At 35.4% G+C, this 20,714-nt stretch overlaps 1 protein-coding gene across 9 annotated transcripts in view; it reads right to left on the reverse strand.

Annotated features, from left to right (window-relative positions):
* Positions 1-20,714, reverse strand: part of ATP10D (ATPase phospholipid transporting 10D (putative)) — a 158,345-nt gene that overhangs the window by 64,080 nt on the left and 73,551 nt on the right. For 8 of the 9 annotated variants that reach the window (XR_014263870.1, XM_082462460.1, XM_082462456.1 and 5 more), the window contains 6 exons: positions 19,384-19,578; positions 9,089-9,293; positions 7,830-7,915; positions 1,037-1,143; positions 615-746; positions 73-200 (listed from right to left, as the gene is read on the reverse strand). Coding sequence is in view for 8 of the 9 variants with exons in the window: in XM_082462460.1 (XP_082318586.1) it covers positions 73-200; positions 615-746; positions 1,037-1,143; positions 7,830-7,915; positions 9,089-9,293; positions 19,384-19,578 (853 nt within the window). In the remaining variant the exon portion in view is untranslated. The remainder of the gene's footprint in view (positions 1-72; positions 201-614; positions 747-1,036; positions 1,144-7,829; positions 7,916-9,088; positions 9,294-19,383; positions 19,579-20,714) is intronic. The other variant, XM_082462461.1, reaches the window with a different exon arrangement.

Consider the following 20,714-nt stretch of genomic DNA (forward strand, 5'->3'; position numbering starts at 1 on the left):
CATGAAAAACCATATAGAGCTGGATAAGTAGCAAAGATCTTAATATTCTATGATGACTACAATAGAAATTACCTGTAACAAAATGATCATGGTCCAAAACATATAGAATCCTCCCAACACTGGTGATATGACATGTCCATCAGGCTCAGGGATGTTAAAAAAGGGTATGTTTTCATATCTGCTCAACCAGATTCCATGACCTTTCAAAAAATGCACAGACATCAAAAGGATGCTACGTATATATTATGCAAATACAGAACTTTATTCCTAAAGAAAGAGAGATAAGAGTATTGGTTTTGGTTGAACACCAACTGTTTAAGAAACAAATTCAAATTCAAACGCTAAACATTTTCCTGTCTCTGTCTCTCTCACTCTTTACATCTCTTCCCAGGTTGCTTTAGTACTGTGGCCATGTGTAACTGGATATAATCAATATTAATGCTTTTCAGGTTAGAGAATGAGAGAGATGAAGATGTGAAGAAAGCAATTATTGGTAAATAAAACCTTCCTTACAAAAGTCAAACTTAAACTCATAAATTTCATTTTGAAAATAAAATACTTTTAAATGAATATCTTGCTGAAAAGATGTCAGCAAATAATCAAATTCTACCTACCCAATGCACCAGTTAAACACATTATAACCAACAGTAGAACACAGCAGAGGACATCTGTATTTGCTCTTCTTTCTAAGTTGCTGCGTTTATACCTTGGTCCACTGTTATTCAGCATTGCTTTGGTTTCATGGCCTACATGGGTAACACAGTATGTGAGAAAAGGTGCAAATTAAAGCCAGGTAGTAAATATCATATTTTTATATCTCGCTGGCAGACAGTTTAATGAAAAGTAGTTATGCAATATACTTTGTTAAGTTAGCTTCTTTTTGTGATCTATTTAGGAAAACAGAGACCAACGATTAAGGTTATCAAGACAAAATTTCCTTCCTGCTTCTAGAGATTACATTTTGAATAAATGGAAAATGTTAACTTGCAGAAAAGCACAGAGGAGATGATGGTGAAAAGTCAGAAGTATAACCAACCTGCATAAACCACAATGCCCATGACAGCCTCTGTGTTTCTAATGGTGCATCCTCTAAGTAATAAATTCTCTTTACTGAGACCCACACGTTCTTTGTTGGAATGTTCTCTATAAGAAAGACAGCATATAAATTTATTTTTAAATAGCAAAAATGGGTATGTAAAAATAAAAATGATTTTTGAATATTCTTGATTAGAGTATGAAGTTAGGCAGTTCACAGGAAAAGATTCAAATCTCTGATGCATTTGCTTTTGTTATTTCAGTTACCCACTTTGGCTGGGAAAAAAAGACACAACAGGTTTCTAACATTCATTGTTTGTCAACTTCTAGTATTGATGCTACAAAAATTAGAAAATAATCCAAATAAGGAAACTATTTCCTCTAATTGAAACTGTACTTTGGGGTAACTTAATAGCTGATGAGGGAAAAGTTCTTGATGGAATTAGAAAATTACCATTTTTGACCCTGGTGAAATCAAGGATTACACTTAGGCAGTAACAGCCAGTGGCTAAAATCATTAGGTGGAAGGCTGGTGGGGAACTTTATAATGAAAGGATAAGGCTGACAACACCAATCTTAACATAACTACCAATGGGACAAGGGGACATCACAGGCCTCCAGCCTCCAGAAGTTCGAGGACAGAAATTGCTCATCTCCCTCGGAACCTAATCAAGCCTCTAAGAGGGCAAGTCAAACTGGGGTCTGTGGCATCAGGGGAACTGTGAAGCCTTTGAAACTGTATGCAATATTTCCCTGTGTGTGTCTATATACATTTGTCATTTTCTAGGGAGAGAACTTCTTGCATCAGATTCTGAAAGTGCCTCTGTACAGTTTGCAGGAAATAAGGCCAGAAAAACATGTTAACCACCAATGCAAGGATGCAGTCAGCCAAAGCTACCAAATCTGCAGTGGTAAGCTCTATGGGCAAAATGACCTCGTCTATTCAACAAATGAGTAGAATGAGGAGGGGGAGTAAAAGGAGTGGTAGAGGGACTCCACCCTCAGGAAGGACACAATCAGCTCAATCTAGAATGTGGTAAATTCTACAAGCTAAATGACCCCATTTCTTGGGAGGGGAAATTTAGAGACATATCAACCAAATGCAATGTGTAGACCTTTGTTTTGATCCTGGTTAGAATATATTGACTCTAAAAATTTTTTTGAGATAACTGGAGAAATTTGAACAAAGACTAGGTATTAGATGCTGTCAAGAAATTGTTCTGAATTTAGTTAAATGTGATAATGATGTTATGAGTATTTTATTTTTAAGTTTTTTTCTGCTGTATATTCATAGTGAAGTATTGACACTGAAATGATGTGATTGATGTAGGTGCAGGGAAGGAAGTGGGAGGATAGTTGAAACAAAGTTGGCAAAATTATGAAATAGTTAAAACTGGGTGAGGGCTCATGGGTGTTCATTGCACTTTTCTTCCTAATTTTGCATGTTTGAAATCTTCTGTAAAACAGTTTTAAAATTATCAAAGTAATTACTTGATGAAATTACTATAGTGGCAAAAATACAGAGCAAACTCATTGGAAAATTTTTAAAAATAAGCAAAATGCAACGTATTTCACATATTTTGTGAAAATGCATTCTTAGTTTCAGCATTCAAATTAGTTTGTTTTTTAAGCAATACACTTCAGTCTATAAGTTGTTTCTTCTTTATTATGTATAGGAAGATTGTCATTGTATCTGCTACCCATGCTATCTGGATTACAAGGAATAGAAAAGAAAAGCTCTTCAAAAAAGGTTTCCTATCACAAAGGAGGAAAATAGATTTGTCATTTCACTCCTCTAATTTGTAAAACACTCTAAGAGGTGTGTGTTTACATTCCTTCATTTATATGGGTTTATGTACAAAGAGCACACCACAGGGTCATGGTCAGAACTAGCAGTGTCCTTGGGTCTAACCTAATTCTATTTTCTGGATTTACAGATGAGGAAATTAAATCCCAACATTCACATTTCTATGTAGCATTCCCAGGCATGCATCCCAGTCTTGATTTGGTTCCTCATGAATATAGCATTTGTTATCCCTAGAACCTTTACAGAACAGATATAATATACAGAAGCACCAGTTCCAAAGTTCCTTAGTGTATTAAGAATTTTTCCCCTGGGATCCTTAGTTTTCACCATTACATCACTCTAGGTTACCATCATTACATCAAAGCCCAACTTCTATCTTGATTGCACCTGCTCCAAACTCTAAACATGTCCTGCGCTTGTTGGGTGTGTATTTGGCACTTACAGTGTGGGACTTTCAGATTCCTTGTGAGACAATGACTGTCCACATAGAGCTCTCATCCATTCAAGAGCCTATGTAATATCTACCATGCGCTCAGCACACCCACCCGGACGCTGAGGATAGAAGAACAAACTTACACAGTCTTGGCTCCTGTGGTCTAACAGGAAGTGACAGATATAGAAATACGTAAGTAATAAAAATATTATAGTTGTTATTATAGAAATCTGATATTCAGCATACAATGTGGGCACAAATAGGGAAGAAGTCAGTGCTACCTGGGAGTAAGAAGACCAGAGAAGCCATCATTCATACAGAGTGAGCTTGAACATCTCAATTTTTGTTGATTTTAGAAAAGAGGCTCCACAGCAGGAAAAGGACAAGGAGCTAGTTTAGCAGATAAAAACAATTTCACAGAAAATTACTGTATCCTCCTGGGCTGACTCTACTAAATATACACGCTTTGAGTCAGATTCTATGCAGAGTTCTATATTCCAAGCCACACAGTGATAGACTTAAGTTCCTATTCTTTCCTGTCTAGAAATGTGCCAGAAGCAAGACTGACCTTATCAGGGGAGTCAGCATTCCCAGTAAGAGGCTGTACAAACCTCAGCACCTGAGGTCCAGGTCAAAAAATGTCAGCCCTTAAATCTGACATTTACAAGAGGAAATTCTGTAAATAGTCAGCAGCTGGAGAAAATAATACTAGAAAATGACTCATCCTAAGAGATGGCTTATGAGCACGTTTCTGATGACAGGAACATCTGCTAACGTCTCTTTATCATCTCGCCTCTTTATGATCTATTATATTGCTCACCTGCCCTCCAAACACACTTAAACCACTTATGACTCCACAAATGCACTGTGGTCTCAGGCCCCTACACCATTACCTGTGTTGCTCCCTTAACCTGGAATGTCAGCCTTTCTTTGCATTTAGTTGCCTGCCTGGTATCTTCTTATTCTTGATGATTTAATTCTAGCATTACCTCTTTACTTGGACCAAGCCTATTCCCTTTTCCCATTGCATACCTTCCTGTGCCTGCCTTAACACCTGTCTGTATCAGGTGCTACTTAAAGATGCTACCACTATGTTCTAAACTTCCTTCCATGATAACTCTAACATTTTAAACAACTTGATTGAGGAATAACTAACAAGAATCATATACGTCTACTGTACATATTTAAAGTGTAAAACTTGATGTTTTGACGTTTCCCCTGTGAAACCATTGCTACAATCAGGAAAATGAACATTATCCATTATTCCCCAAAGTTTCCTTATGTCTTTCTGCAATCTTTCCTTCCTGCCTTCCCCCTCCCAGGCACCCACTAATCTGCTTTCTATTACTATAAATTAGCTTTCTTTTTTGAGAGACTATATAAATCAAATCATATAGTATATATTCTTTTTTGTCTGGCTTCTTTCACTCAACATTATTTTGAGATGCATCCATGTTGTTCCATGTACCACTAGTGAATTCTTTTTGCTGCAGAGTCGTATTCATTGTATGGATATACCATTTGTTTACCTATTTACCTGTTGATGGACATTTGGGTTGTTTCTAATTGGGGCTATTACCAATAAAGCTGCTTTGAATGTTTGTGTACAGGTTAGTATATGGATAAATGTTTTCTCTTGGGTAACTTCTTAGGAGTGGAAAAACCAAGATCACACGGTAGGTGTGAATTTAACTTTTTAGGAAATTTCCAAACTATTTGCTAAAGTGGCTGTAGCCATTTCCACTCCTACCAGCAGTACATGAGAGTTCCAGTTTCTCTACATCCTGTGAAAAGTTGGTATAGTCAGTTCTTTTAATTTAGCAGTTGTAGCTCTGTGGTTTTAATTTGCATCTTTTCACACAGATATTTGTCGTCCATGTATCTTATTTGGTGGAGTATCTGTTCAATTTTTTTGATCATTTAAAAAACTGTACTGTTTGTTTACTTATTACTGAGTTTTGAGATGTCTTTCTCTATTCTGAATACAAGTCCTATATGAGAAACATGCATTGCAAATATTTTCTTCCAGTCTGTGACTTATGTTTTCATTTGCTTAGCAGTGTCATTTGAAGAGAATAAGTTTCTAATTTTGATGAAGTTCTTTTATTTAATTATTTTTGTCCTTTTATGGATTGTGCTTTTGGTGTTATATCTAAGAAATCTTTGGCTATCACAAGATACCAAAGATTTCCCCTATGTTTTCTTCCAGGAGTTTTATAATTTCAGGTTTAAATTTAAGTACAGGATCCATTTCTGCTTAATCTTTTTAAGTGGCGAGTCTAAATTGAAGTGTTTTTTTAAAATATAGATGTATAATTGTTGCAGCATCATTTGTTGAAACAACTAACTTTTCTCCACTAAACTGCCTTTGCATCTTTGTCAAAATCCAGTTGCCCATTAATGTCTGGATCAATTTCTGGACTCTAACCTCTTCCACTGACCTATTATTGGTCTATATGCCAAGAACAAAATCTGGTGGTATTAGCCCTCCAAATCTGTTCTTTTTCAAAGTTGTTTTAGTTAAATGGTTCTTTCTATCTCCACATAAATTTAGAATAAACTCGTCCATTTCTAAAAAATAAAAAAAAATAAAAAATAAAACCTTGCTGTGATTTCAATTGGGATTACACTGAATCTACAGATCAATTTGGGAAAAAAACTGATGTCCTAACAATACTGAGTCTTTCAATGCATGAACAACATAGGTCTCTCCATTTAGTTACGCCTTTAGTTTATCCCAACAGTGTTCAGTGGTTTTCAGTATGCAGGTCTTTCATATCTTTTGTCAGATTTATTCTTAAGTATTTCAATTTTTCTGATGCTATTATAAATTGATTTTTAAAGTTTCCATATCTGATTGTTCATTGCTAATGTATAGAAATACAATTAATTTTTATATATTGATCTTGTTTCCTACAACATTGCTAAACTCAGTTATTAATTCTAGTAGCTTTTTTTGTAGATTTCATCAGGTTTTCTACAAAGACCATCACACCATCTATGAATAAAAGACAGTTTTACTTCTTTATTACTTGATGCTTTTATTTCATTTTCTTTACATTAGCTAGGCTCTCCAGTACAATCTTGAACAAAAGTGGTGAGAGACAATATCCATGTCTTGTTCCTGAGCTTAGGGGAAAAATGCTTAGTCTTTCACTATTAAGTCTGATGCTAGCTGTACGGTTTTTATAGATGCCTTTCATCAGGTTGAGAAAGTTCCCTTCTATTTCCAGTTTGCAAAAATGGAAGTTAGGTTTTGTCAAATGCTTTTTCTATATCCATGAGATGGTCACCTGGTTTTTCTTTTTCACTTGTTAATTATCATTTGTTAATATGGTGAATTACATTGTTTGATCTTCTAATGTTAAGCCAATCTTGCATTTCTGGTATAAGACCTACTGAGCCATTATGTATTAACCTTTTTATATATTGTTGGGTTTGATTTGCTATAATTTGTGTAAATTTTTTTGCATGTATGTTCATGAGGGATATTAATCTTCCTTTAAATGTCTTTGTATTCTTTTGGTATCAGAGTAATGGTATCAGGGTAATTCTGGTCTCAAAAAATGATTTAGGAACTTTTTTCTTCTCTGCCATTTTTTTTTTAATTTAATTAATTTATTTATTTATATTTTTTTATTTTTGGCTGTGTTGGGTCTTCGTTTCTGTGCGAGAGCTTTCTCTAGTTGTGGCAAGCGGGGGTCACTCTTCATCGTGGTGCGCGGGCCTCTCACTGTCGCGGCCTCTCTTGTTGCAGAGCACAGGCTCCAGACGCACAGGCTCAGCAGTTGTGGCTCACAGGCCTAGTTGCTCCGTGGCATGTGGGATCTTCCCAGACCAGGGCTCAAACCCGTGTTCCCTGCATTGGCAGGCAGATTCTCAACTGCTGCGCCACCAGGGAAGCCCTCTTCTCTGCCATTTCCTCACAAGATCACCACTATGAAGTAGGTCTAACTAACTCCTCTTAAAAATTAGGAAGGATAAAAAAAAGTAACTTGGCTCAAAAAATAAAGCACTTAAGTGGCACAAGCCAGCCTGAATCAGATAAGACCCTAAATTCTAGATGCCCTTGGAAAGGGATGTAGATGCCATAGGAAGCCTCCAGAATGAACACTGTTGTGGATTCCCATACTTTTTCTTAGATGTGTTTCAAAATCATTGGCTAACTTTTACCAACTGAATTGTCCACCTACTCTAATTCTAATAGGATAGAAGGACACCATCATCCTATCACGTCACCTAAGCTGCCATGTCTGTCCAAACACTTCCTTCCAAATAACTAACATGTCTTGGGCTTAACATGGAGCTCATGTTAAGTCATTCACATACCACTGAAAGAGAGTCTAGGATTATTTTAAGAACAAGGTTTTGTTGTTTTAAAAATATACATAGGTAAATATCAAATAATTAAAATAATCCAAATTTATAGGTGGCTTAACTTACAGCCTTTAGTGATTTAACTTAGTATAAGTACACAAAAGTTTTTCTGAGTTAGGCATAATTGCAATATACAATCCCACTCACACCCACAAAGGTAAGTCATGTATCACTCACAGGAAGCCTCGGAATCTGTTGAGGTCATTGTTTGGACTTTCACATTCTATCCTACTGGAGAATTTCTCAGGATCAACTTCAGAGTCCTAAAAAATATATATATATATATATATTTTTTTTTAAATCACCAAACAAAAATTCAAGGTTAAATCTTGAGATTTAAGTGTTTATCCTTTCACCAATTGTTAATATAAAACGAAGGTATTCTTGTCACAAAATTTGTCACAAGTTGCCCAAATGAAGAAAAGTATAGGCATAATTATAAATGAATAAATGAGATCAGAATGGTCTCAGAGCATTAATAAATATCTTCAGGTGATGGAAATGTCTCAATCATATATTGGAATCCATGTAGGACTCCCTGCAGGAGAGAGCTTCTCCTCCTACAGTGCACACTCTTTTATCTGGAAGACACTGAAAAGCTGAAAATACTTTTGTTGTTGTTCTTTAACCATATATGTAGCTTCTGAGATTATGTGTGTATTTATATATATATATATATATATATATATATATATACACACACACACACACACACATATATGTATACATATGAGTACTCTGAGCACGTATGCATTTGATCTCAGCAAATTTTATTTAAAAAATTAAAATATGCTAAATATCAATATGTCACAAAATTCTCTAATAGATCAAATATCATCATTTCCATTTTAAGATAAAGAAACTGAGGCATAAAGTGGTTAAGTAACACAGTAATTAAACAGCAGAGCTGGGATTCATTCAAACTTGTGTTAATATAACTTCAAAGGTCTTGTTTCCCTCACCACAGCATGGTGAAGGGTCAGAGCTCTGTGGCATGAAAAGTTACAAATTTCTTAAAAGGCCTTGGTATATACGTAATTACAGATTTTAGGAACAATGACCGATTGATATCTCCAGCTTCAATCAGACATAACATATAAAAATCTAAGTTTAAGAAAAATAAGTTAGAAGTTGATTGTTTCTATTGCAAAAGAATTTTCCAAATTGCAAAATTTGTTGGGTTTCTTAAATTCAGTTCCCAGAAATATATGATCGTCAGACTGAAATGTCTGAACGCCGAAGTCATTAAATCCTATTATCTATAAAATATAGCACACCTCTACTGATATCTGGAACTGGATTAAGCTCTCTAGAATTCCATTTTGTAAAGGTAAAAATGAGTTTAAAAAATCTCTTTATCTGTACATGTGAAAATGAGCTCAGTCATCTTCTGAAAAGAAAATGTTTATGTCACCAATGGAGAACACATTATTTACCTGCTCTGTGTATCCCCGAACCACCTGCCTCTGTTTTAAATTGCTCTCTCCATCAAGACCGGAAGTCTCGATGTGACAGATTCCATCTGGATCAGTGGAAAAGAGTAAAACCATATCTGCAGGAATGACCTCATTACAGGAAAGGCGAATAAAGTCCCCAACAGTAACATCTTTCCAGCATCTGTCGACATATTTTTTCTCTTTCCTAAAATTGAAAAAAAAAAAAAAAAAAAAAGTTTAAAAAGAATCTCAAGCCAAAAACACACATAATAGTTTTTTTTAAATTTTAGTATATAATTTAAAGTGTTAGGGTGAATTTTAATCTGTTAAATGCTAAAAGGGGAAGCCAGAGAATTGGTAAAACTTAAATTCCGCAACTTGCTTCACCTGAAAATGTAGTTACTAAGCCGCCAAAACATCAATTCTTTTTTCCTGTGAGATTTTGAACCACTATGCTATTTGAGTAGTTCTTGAATAAAATTAAAATTAACATTGGATGGGTTTATTCATATGTGAAGCAATTCCTGCGTGCTATCCTGTGGTCAGGTATCAAGGATCTAAAAAGTGCCCAAGACACATTAGCTGCTCTCAAGAGAGCTTCCTATCTGGCAGATAGGATGGAGAAATTAAAGAAAACCCAAAAGAAATGAAATAAATACCCAGACACAACACTTTAAAAATCATTATACCACCAGATTAACACCCCTAATTATCATTTAATTGAAATACTGGTTAAAGCAGTCCTGTATTGGCTGCAGTTGATCCCTAGAAAGGAGAATGTCAAATTTTAACTCTTTTCAAAAGTGTAGTTTTCCCAATCTATATATTCAATTCTTTTTAAAGGAAAGGCACATCAACTGAGGTTGACTTGCCATAAATGCCCTGATTTATGTTAAAGTTTTTGCCAAACTTCTCATGCCTTTTCATACCAATGGGATGAATTAAGCTCCACAAAGCATTGTCCTTAGAGAAGAATTAGGACATTTGTATCATAGACTATTATATAACTAGTTAAGCAACATTTCACACACAATACTGCCAACAAATGTTAGGAAGGTCTGTCTCATCCCCCTATCACCTCCCAAATATCTGCAAAGAACTGGTATTTGTCATAAAAATGCACTTATTTTATAAGTAAAGATTTATTTTCTATTACATTTTTGGAGCTCAATATTCAAATGCATTGTCAAAGAAGCCTGGGAGATAGTTATATTCTAAGCTATATGATCTATATGTTAAAAATGAATGCATCATATTAAATAGAAATGCTACCTTAAGCCAATACTTGTATAACTTCTGCTATACAGAATTACATAGTTATTTAAGAAGAACTACCTAAGAAGAACATTTTCAGGACATATTCTCCCAAAATATCTTATGTACCAGGTTGAATCCAACTAAAAGAATTCCTTATTTACCTAAAGAGTTTGTTAGTTTATCAACAAAGGTAAATCAATGGTTTAACAATTTTTTTCTAGTATACACCAGTTTACTCTTCCATGGCAGGAAGTAACAGAGAGAAGACCAAAAAGGTAGGCAGGAGTCATATATATATATATATATATATATATATATATATATATATATATATATATATATATATATATTTTTAACATCTTGATTGGAGTATAATTGCTTTACAATGGTGTGTTAGTTTCTGCTTTATAACAAAGTGAATCAGCTATACATATACATATATCCCCATATCTCCTCCCTCTTGCGTCTCTCCCTCCCACCCTCCCTATCCCACCCCTCTAGGTGGTCACAAAGCACCGAGCTGATCTCCCTGTGCTATGCAACTGCTTCCCACTAGCTATCTGTTTTACGTTTGGTAGTATATATAAGTCCATGCCACTCTCTCACTTCGTCCCAGCTTACCCTTCCCCCTCCCCATGTCCTCAAGTCTATTCTCTGTGTCTTCATTCCTGTCCTGCCCCTAGGTTCTTCATAACATTTTTTTTTTTTTTTAGATTCCATATATATGTGTTAGCATACAGTATTTGTTTTTCTCTTTCTGACTTACTTCACTCTGTATGACAGACTCTAGGTCCATCCACCTCACTACAAATAACTCAATTTCGTTTCTTTTTATGGCTGAGTAATAGTCCATTGTATATATGTGCCACATCTTCTTTATCCATTCATCTGTCGATGGACACTTAGGTTGCTTCCATGTCCTGGCTATTGTAAATAGAGCTGCAATGAACATTGTGGTACATGACTCTTTTTGAATTATGGTTTTCTCAGGGTATATGCCCAGTAGTGGGATTGCTGGGTCATACGGTAGTTCCATTTTTTAGTTTTTTAAGGAACCCAGGAGTCATATTTTGAAGGTTCAGTCTTACTGCCATTCCTAGGAGTAGGGATTTCATTCCATAGAAAATGGATATTCACTAAAGGTTCACAGAAGGATATGATTCTATTTCTACCTGCTAACTCCTGCTACAGAGTAACGGATGAATTGTTGGGTGGCAGGCTGGTTAGAAATAGCAATGGCAAGAAACCAATGGAAAGTTATTGAAATAATTCAGGGGAGGGATAAAGATGGTTAGAATTAAGGCAGCAAAAAGGATGGATGAAAGGAGATTAAATCAAGACATATTTGGGTACTAGAGACAAGTATTCTGACTTATTACATGCAAAGTTATCAAGGGTGACACTATGGTATCTAACTTGTATGGTGAGTGGTGCCTTTCACCATGTCCCAGATTTTAGAATCAACTGATTGCATCATGGTGAAGATGATAAATTTGGTTTAGAAAGTTTTTATTTGAAGTGAGATATAAAATTGAAGAGGTCCAGCATTTTGATGGTTTTGACCAGAAGTTCATGAGTAGAAATATAAACTTGCAAGTCCTAGGTACATATAGGGCAGCTGACACAAGGTAACGACCCAAGAGGAAATGTCGGAGAAATCAAAAAACAAGGAAATTTCAAAAAGGGAGCCATCATAGTAACAAAAGCCACAAAGGGGTCATACCTGTGATATGTGGTTATTAGAATGCCTGCTATCAAGTTGATAGCATGAAACTGTTGATGCGGAGAGTGAAGAAGAAAGTGAGACCTCCAGTGAATTAAGGCATAATTGGAAGTTGAAGAAGTAGAATATTTCATGAAGTTTAGCCCTGAAATGAATAAAGGGTGAAAGCAGCCACCGCAAGGGAAGGTAAGGCAAAGAACAGTAAGGATGAAAGAACTGGGCATGCACGTAGCATGCAGGGAAGAAGCCCATGGAGAAGGCAAGGTAGAAGAGAGGACAGAGTTGGGGGTGCTGTTTGAGGCTATGGAGAAGTAACAAGGAATGGAATTAAGAATGCAAATGAAAGAATTACTATTACAAGGCAGGGAGTCACCTTTTCATGTAAAGTCAGAAGAAAGTAGGTGAAGATGTAGATGATGTAAGAAAGAACTGAAGTACCTAATTCATGCTTAATGACCTTACTTTTTCTATGAAGAAGTCTAGAAGAAAATTTGCTGAGAATTTGTGAAAGTAGGGAGGGAAGACAGATTTGATATTAGGGTTAAGGATTTTATTTTTCTTTCAAACATAAGAAATAGAATTCCTCTAAGGGACAAGTTTATTTACTCTACACTGGAACAAAATTCAAATGAGGTCAATTTTACAATTAAATTAACTTCACTTTTCCCCATTTGGAGTCCATGCTAGGATTTTTTTTAAAGTAGCTAATTTTCCCAATAGGTAGCTAGTTCAGGTCAATTAAACACATACTGATCTTAATTTATGTGAGTTACCATATCAGGTGCTAAGAATACAAAAGTGACTAAGATATGGTGATCTCCCTACAGAAGTTATGGTCAAAATTTGAAAAAGAGACACAAACAGCAATTTTATAAGAGAGGTATGCACAGGTTATTATGGGAGCAAACAGTTGGGACATTTAGCTCTGGAGGAGGTGAGCCTTGTAGGATGATCTAGAGTGAGTCAGGTGAAGAAAGGTGGGACAGTGTTTCAGTCAGAGTGAGAGTGGAGGCACAATGCCATAGGGCATGGGAGAGCATGATGTTTGAAACAACAAGCTAAGTGACAATGCTCATTGCCAATTTTAACCTAGCTTTGAGAATTTTTAATTGTGGTAGACTCAACGTGAGGTTATATTTCCTTCTTGGATATAGAATTAAAAGTAGTAAAAGAACTTTCTCCTTCTCCCACAGCCTAAATGTACAACTAGAATTTCTTGTATCTACTTGGTTATTTGTGCTTCTGTAATTACTCTCACTGGTCAGGATATAGCACTTATAAACCATTCTTCAGGCAAACTTCTAGACCCATTTTGCTTCTTTAAGAATTCAATGTCACACAGCTTTTATGTCAATACACAATCACTGGGGAAAGTTGGGAAGAATACACTGGACTATTAATAGTGATTCCACTGGGGTGGAGGTTGGAAGGAGAGAGGTGGAAAGACAGAAAACGTGGACTTCTACCTTCCTACTTTAACAAATTGAAAGAGAGAAAGAGTGGGATTATGAATGAGTTTTTCTTTTTGATGTTCTTTAGTATTTTTCCAATAAAACACTAAAAACAGTTTATAAAAAGCAAATACTGAATAATCATTGGACACAAGAGCAGCTAAGATTTACTGGATGCTTTATATTCATCAATTCATTTAATTTTTATATCAGTGTTATGTGGGTGGTACGATGAATGCACTATGCCCCACTCCCCCACCTCTTAGAAATGAGAAAAACTGACTTTGACAGGTTAAGTCACTCGCTCCAGGTCACACAGTTCCTAGTATTCCTGGGATTTGAAACAAGGCAGGTAGCTCCAGCGTCCATCTCTCAAATACTAGACTTTACACCCAGCTATAGTAACTTACCAATGACCACCAAAGAAAACATGGTTTAATTGTGTATTAGAAAGTGAATTTCAAGAACCATTGCTTTGGAAAATGTCACACATCAATAAGGTTAATATCTTAGAAGGCCACTGATATTTAGTCTCATTTCAAGAATCAAGAAATTCTATGAATTTATGAGATAATTCTAAAATATTAACATTAGCTAGTATTTTTAAACTCCTAACACCAACAATATGGTGATTTTTAAAGATCAGAAAACAGTATAAGTTCCTGGAGGGCAGGCATTTTATCTGTTTTTTGTTTAAACCTCTAAATCTCTCAGTGCCTACAACACAGTGGGCACTTAAATTTGCTGGATGATTAATAGTTTTATTTTCAGCACACTTCTATTATCCTTGAAGCAAATCTTAAAGCCTTACAAATGGCTGCCATTTTAAAGGCAATCTTAAGTCAGGTTTTGGATAATAGTTCATTCTAATGTAATTGGGGTGTAATAGGGTTTAAATGTTTAATTTCTATTCTAGCGTTTGTTATTTCTCTATGATACTTTCCCAAAGAAGATTAAGCACCTTGTGAAAGACCACATATTATTACAAATAAGAACCAAATTATCTGCATAGAAATGTTAATATGCTTCTTCCAGAAGCCTGCAATATTTAATAGCCGCATACTTTCAACTTAATTTTACTGAGAAATAATTTGTCCTCTAAAGTAATTTCTTTATATTTAATAGGAATTTAAGTTAGTACATTAACTTAAATCAACAAGACATGGTCTTAGAGCCCACGTTTATTTCTTTATATCCTTATAATTTGTTCCAAGAACAGGGAGGAGGTGTCAGAATGTAAGCATTATTTCTTCTACACCAAACAAAAGCAAATTACATAGAATAAAAAGACATAAAGAACTACCCGATTCTATTATGAAATGCAATCATAAAGTGATAATTGGACTAGACCTTAAACAACTGAAAAGAATATTGAATCTCATCTTTAAGTTTATATGCAAATCATCTAAAACAGATCCAAACTATGTCTAAAGGGACCCCTGAGAAAAAAATTATACCAGGTTTCCATTAGGAAATTTTAGTATTCATAAAATCATACAATGTTTTAACAAGTTCTCAAATATTAATTAAATGACTTGATCATGTGACAAACTCTAGCTTATAGTCATTATTAACTTATAATAATCATAATAGCTAACCTTTACTTAGTACTTGAAAGGGTTAGGTACTATGCTTACTGTTTTATACTATTTTATTCATAATGAAGGGAACTGGAGTTTAGCTAGTTTACATAATTTGCCCAAGGCTACACAGCTACTAAGTGAAGGAATCAGGATTAGAACTTTTTAGATTAAGCTAAAAAAGCAAACAAACACACCGTAACAACTCTAAACTAGCACTAAAAATCAGCAATTATTTATGTACAAGAATTTGTATTTAAGAATACATATAAGTATTCTTTCCATTTGTTAAATTTGGCATTAGCTGAGCAATCTTAAAATTGGTCAAAATATGGATTTTGTTCATCATATAATCACTGTAAAATCCTATTTCCTACAGCTAATTTTTGAAGGCAGAGACTATATGAACATTTCACCTCTCTATCCCTGGCACATAATAAGCATTTAAATGTCATCAAATGATTCACAGCACTGTTTCAGTAAAGTGCTCTATGACTTTAAAATAAAAACCATGAACTAATTTTTCATTTTTTCTATACATCAATTTTTCTGGTTCCCTTTAGATTAGACATAAGTATAAGAAAAAAAAAGAGAACTAATTTTTCCTTATTTAAGTACAGTTCACATCATCTTACAAAAGAGAAAAAAGTTATTTTGTTTTCTGTAATAGGTCTTTAAAATCAATTTTGGGAAAGCCACTGAAGAATTCTAATAATGAACAAAATTCAGAATCCTACAGGTTTTGGCTTAAATATCACTTATTCAGAGAAGTCTTCCCTAATCATTGGCTCATGTAACACTGAAGACAAATTTCCACTATCAGGACAAGGATTTGAGTTATTGTTCTCCCAAAACAACAACAAAAAAATTATGTCATCTGGTTGAACTCTTGGTCAGTCAAGTGAACTTAAATTTGTTCAGAATATACTTGTTTATTATAAAACTAAACTTTTAAACTTAGGTATCATTTATTCTGACTTGGAAACTAGAATAGAACAGAATCTCTAGTCTGACAAATTTAGAATTAGTGTCTTATGAAAGTTGAGTCTATATCAGAGCACTGAAATCAACCCAAGAAATATGCCAAATGCTCTGAGATCTCAGAATAGTGACAGCATATGTCCAATGGAGCCTCTGAAGTCTTTCCAAAGGCTGAAACAGGTGCCTACCTTTGGGCTCAAAGCTCAGTCTTTTAGCTCTTCACATTTTCTCCCTTGAGGATTTATGTCAAACTCCTAACTCGTAAAGGGACTGATGACTTTGAAATTTCTCTCTGTAGCTTTTCCTTCCTTTGAGAACTTCTGTAATATGTGTGCCCTATTTGCCCACTGGGCATTTCCACTTAGATGCCTGTCTTACTATCATTCACAGTTCACTCACCTGAGATGAATTTAATGATCCCTGTTTCTATCAGTGGTACTTTTATCCTCCAAAGCAGGAAAAAAATCACAAAAGTTCACCAAATTCTTCTTCATAGTATCTCTTCTATGAATCCCCTCCTGTACTTAGCATCTACTCCCAGTAGTACCCTGGATTGATTAGTAGAGGCAGATCTATACAGAAGCCATTCCCATGACCTGAGAGGACCAAACCTCCTAAAGCACAACCTTTACCATGTTACTTCTTAACTCAAAAGATGCATTCTCTACCACTAAAGGAAAATATCTGTGATGGTTAATTTTATGAATCAATTTCACTGGGCCACAGGATGCCCAGGTATTTGGTTCAACGTTATTTCTAGGTGTGTCTGTGAGTGCTTCTGGAAGAGATTAGCGTTTGAATTGGTGAACTGAGTAAAGCAGATGGCCCTCCCCAGTGTGGGTGGGCACCACCCAACCCGTTGAGGGCCTGAATAGAACAAAAAGGTGAAGGAAGGTTGAATTCACTCTCTGCCTGACTGACTGAGCTGGGACACTGATCTGCCCTTGATACTCCTGATTCTCAGGCCTTCATTCTCGGACTGGAATCTACACCATCGCTCTCTGGCCTTCAAACTACACTGCTGGCCTTCCTGGGACTCCAACTTGCAGATGGAAGATAGTGGGACTCTTAGCCTCCACAATCCCATGAGCCACAATTCCTTATAATAAATCTTATTCCTATTGATTCTGTTTCTCTGGAGAACTCTTTTACTCAATGTCTAAGCAGTATCCTGGTCATGGAGTGTCTCCAACAGTAGGCTTCAAATTCCCTCTCTAACTTTTTATTTCTGATTACTGCCCCTTTACTTGGTTACTTCCCTCAGGCCAAGTTAACACACTCACTCACTAACCTCAGAATATTCCATAAGCTTTCCAAACTCTGAAATGAAAACAAGTAACACCAAACCCTTACCTGTAAAGCAGTTAACATACTTAGAATTTCACAAATCTATTCCTAATGATGACTTTTTAAGAAGTAGATACATTTCTCATGAAAGGGAACTCCAGAGAATTAACATTATAAACTTTGTAATTTATTTTCATAAAAGCCACCCAAATAACGACTTAAATATATTCCTTCTTGAAAAGGGAACCCTCCTACACTGTGGGTGTGAATGTAAATTGGTGCAGCCACTGTGGAAAACAGTATGGAGGTTCCTTAAAAAACTAAAGATAGAGCTACCATATGATCCAGCAATCCTACTCCTGGGTGTATATCCAGAAAAAAAACCTAATTTGAAAAGATACATGCATCCTGATATTCATAGCAGCACTATTTACAATAGTCAAGACATGGAAGCAAACTTAAGTGTCCATCGACAGATGAATGGATAAAGAAGGTAAAGTATACACATACACATACACACACACACACACACACACACTGGAATACTATTCAGTCATAAAAAAAGAATGAAATAATGCCATTTACAGCAACATGGATGCAACTAGAAATCATACTAAGTGAAGTAAGTCAGAAAGAGACAAATACTATGGTATCACTTATATGTGGAATCTAAAATATGACACAAATGAACTTATCTATGAAACAAACAGACTCACAGACATAGACAACAAACTTGTGGTTGCCAAGGGGGAGGGCAGTGGGGGAGGATGGATTGGGAGTTTGAGATAAGCAGATGCAAACTATTATATATAGAATGGATAGACAATAAGGTCCTACTGTATAGCACATGGAACTATAATCAGTATCCTGTAATAAATCATCAGGGAAACAATATAAAAAAGAATGTATATACATATAACTGAATCACTTTGCTGTACAGCAGAAATTAACAACATTGTAAATCAACTATACTTCAGTAAAATAAATTTTAAAATATATTCCTCCTCTTTGATCTAGTAATTGCATTACTAATTATAATGCTGAAATAATCATAGATCTTCAACACTTTTGTATAAGAATACTCACTGAAACATACATTCTCAAAATTATATAAATATGGGAAATGTTAAATTACCTTAGAGTCATATTATAGACAATGCAGCTATTAAAAGTACTTTCTTGAAGGTTAAAGACATGGGAAATGTTTATGGTGTAATCTTAGGCTAAAAGAATTAGAATAAAATATATGTAGCAGAATCCCAATTTTGTAAACCATCCCCCATGGGTTTACCCCTACCACAACATGCACGTGACTTGAAGGAATACATCCCAGCGTGATAAATAATCGTCTCCGGACACTAGCATTGTAGCATTCGTAAATGTAGTCATTAATAAACAGCAGAGCTCAAAACTCACCTTAATGGACTTTATTCTTGGCTTTCTATTTCATAAATACTGGAAATACAAGTCGCCAACAGAGCACATGTGCTTCTGAAAAGACCTATTACGAATGCCCTCTGTGGTTGCCGCAGCAGGAAGGGTTTTATAGGCTGCTGGCTTTGTGCACAAAAAAGAACACACTTCTCCATTTCTCACAATTCCTTTCCTCCACAGGAAGCTCATCTTCTCTTTTTTCATATCCCATGTTGTTTTTCCATATTCATTCATATTTTTCATATCCCATCCTTTCTTAATCCCAAATTGTAACATCTAGGATTAAAAACTATCTGCTTGCTTTCCTTCTTACAGTTTGAACTTTAATTCCTTCAGTTCCACTTATGCCTAAATTATAGAAGCTCTTGCTTTATCAGCTCCTGGGGTGACAATGGCTTACACATTATTGTTTTCCTATGATGCCTGAATTTAATTCCCTGTAGGACTTGAATAAATATTAGTTGAAAACACCACCCCCCCCTCCCAAAGTGTCCTAGTCACACCGAAGGGGGAAAAAGTAACATTCTGCATGTTTCTAAATGATGCCTGTGCATTCCCCAGCACAACTCCTGTTACACTTACCTACTGTAAACTTTAGTTACTAAGTTGTTGATCTGCTTGTCAAGTTTGTATTTTCGGTAATCTTCCAAGCCATCTTTAATTGCAATAATTGTAAGGACAGCCACCAGAGGCAGCATCGTAATTTCCTTTTGGAAGGCTTCTACCAAAGGCACCCAGTTCAGGACAACTAGAAACAGGAAATATAAATTGGCGACTCTGCAACCCAAACACACACAAGGAGGTATTAACAAATCATGTAAAAGCCTGCAGCAAAAGAGGCAAAAGACCTAACGGTGTTTCCCTACAAGTTTCTATCAGCTGATTTTGGATGCTACAAAACAGAGAGAACTAGCAAAATCTAACAAATCTGAATGAACAATTTATTACCCCCCCAGACATCTGGCTTGAGCATACTTTAATAAATGTGAGATATTATTTATTACATATATTATAGTAATATTGCAATGTGACAGTCGTGAGTTGGATAACACATAATATAGATATAAAGCATAGTAGGAAGTACTATTTTCTTTTCAAAAATTCAAAAAACTTAAGAGGAAATTCAGAGTTAATGTGTTGGAAAAACAAAAAACAAAACAACAACAAAAACCAACTCTCTAACTTTCAGAAGTTAATTTGATTGTCCAAACATAAGATTCAAACAAGGCTCAAAATACTGGGTCGGCCAAAAAGTTCCATAACATCTTACGGAAAAACCCCAACAAACTTTTTTGGCCAGCCCAATAATTAGAAAAGCCAGAGGGTTTGCTTTTCCCTAAGATCAATGTTTCCATTTCTGCTTTTATGCTACTCAGAACCAATTTTTTAAGGAACTTCCTCTATTCCTCTATTTTATATATTCAAATATTTCCCCACTGGACCCTAAGGCAAATTCAGGCAGCCTCTTGCCTTAAAAGAAACAAACAAAATCTCAATCTTGCATGGTTCCTTGAATTTTTATCACATACTTTTCCCATAACCAAACTTCTCAAAATAATCTACACGTAGCCGTCCTTCCTCACCTCTAATTCCTTTTACGCTGAAATTTTTTTCTTAGCCCTTTTCGCTATTTCTGTGGCTTCAATGATTTCCATGTGAACTACATCCAAATCTATAGGGCTAGGCCCTGAACTCTGTTCAAGTTCCAGGTTCTAATTCCATCAAGGGCACTAGATTGCAAGCTCCCATAGACAGAAATACCCACAGCAGTTAAAGCCATTAATTCAATAAATTCACATCTGTACTATAACCATATCCACTGTTCCATGAATGTATATGGAATGTATATAAAATGAAAAATGAGAATGAATGTATGTGGAACGAATAATAAATGCTGAGAATCTCTATACTGA

This window comes from Balaenoptera physalus (assembly GCF_965194825.1).
Source record: "Balaenoptera physalus genome assembly, chromosome: 5".
Classification (NCBI taxonomy): domain Eukaryota; kingdom Metazoa; phylum Chordata; class Mammalia; order Artiodactyla; family Balaenopteridae; genus Balaenoptera; species Balaenoptera physalus.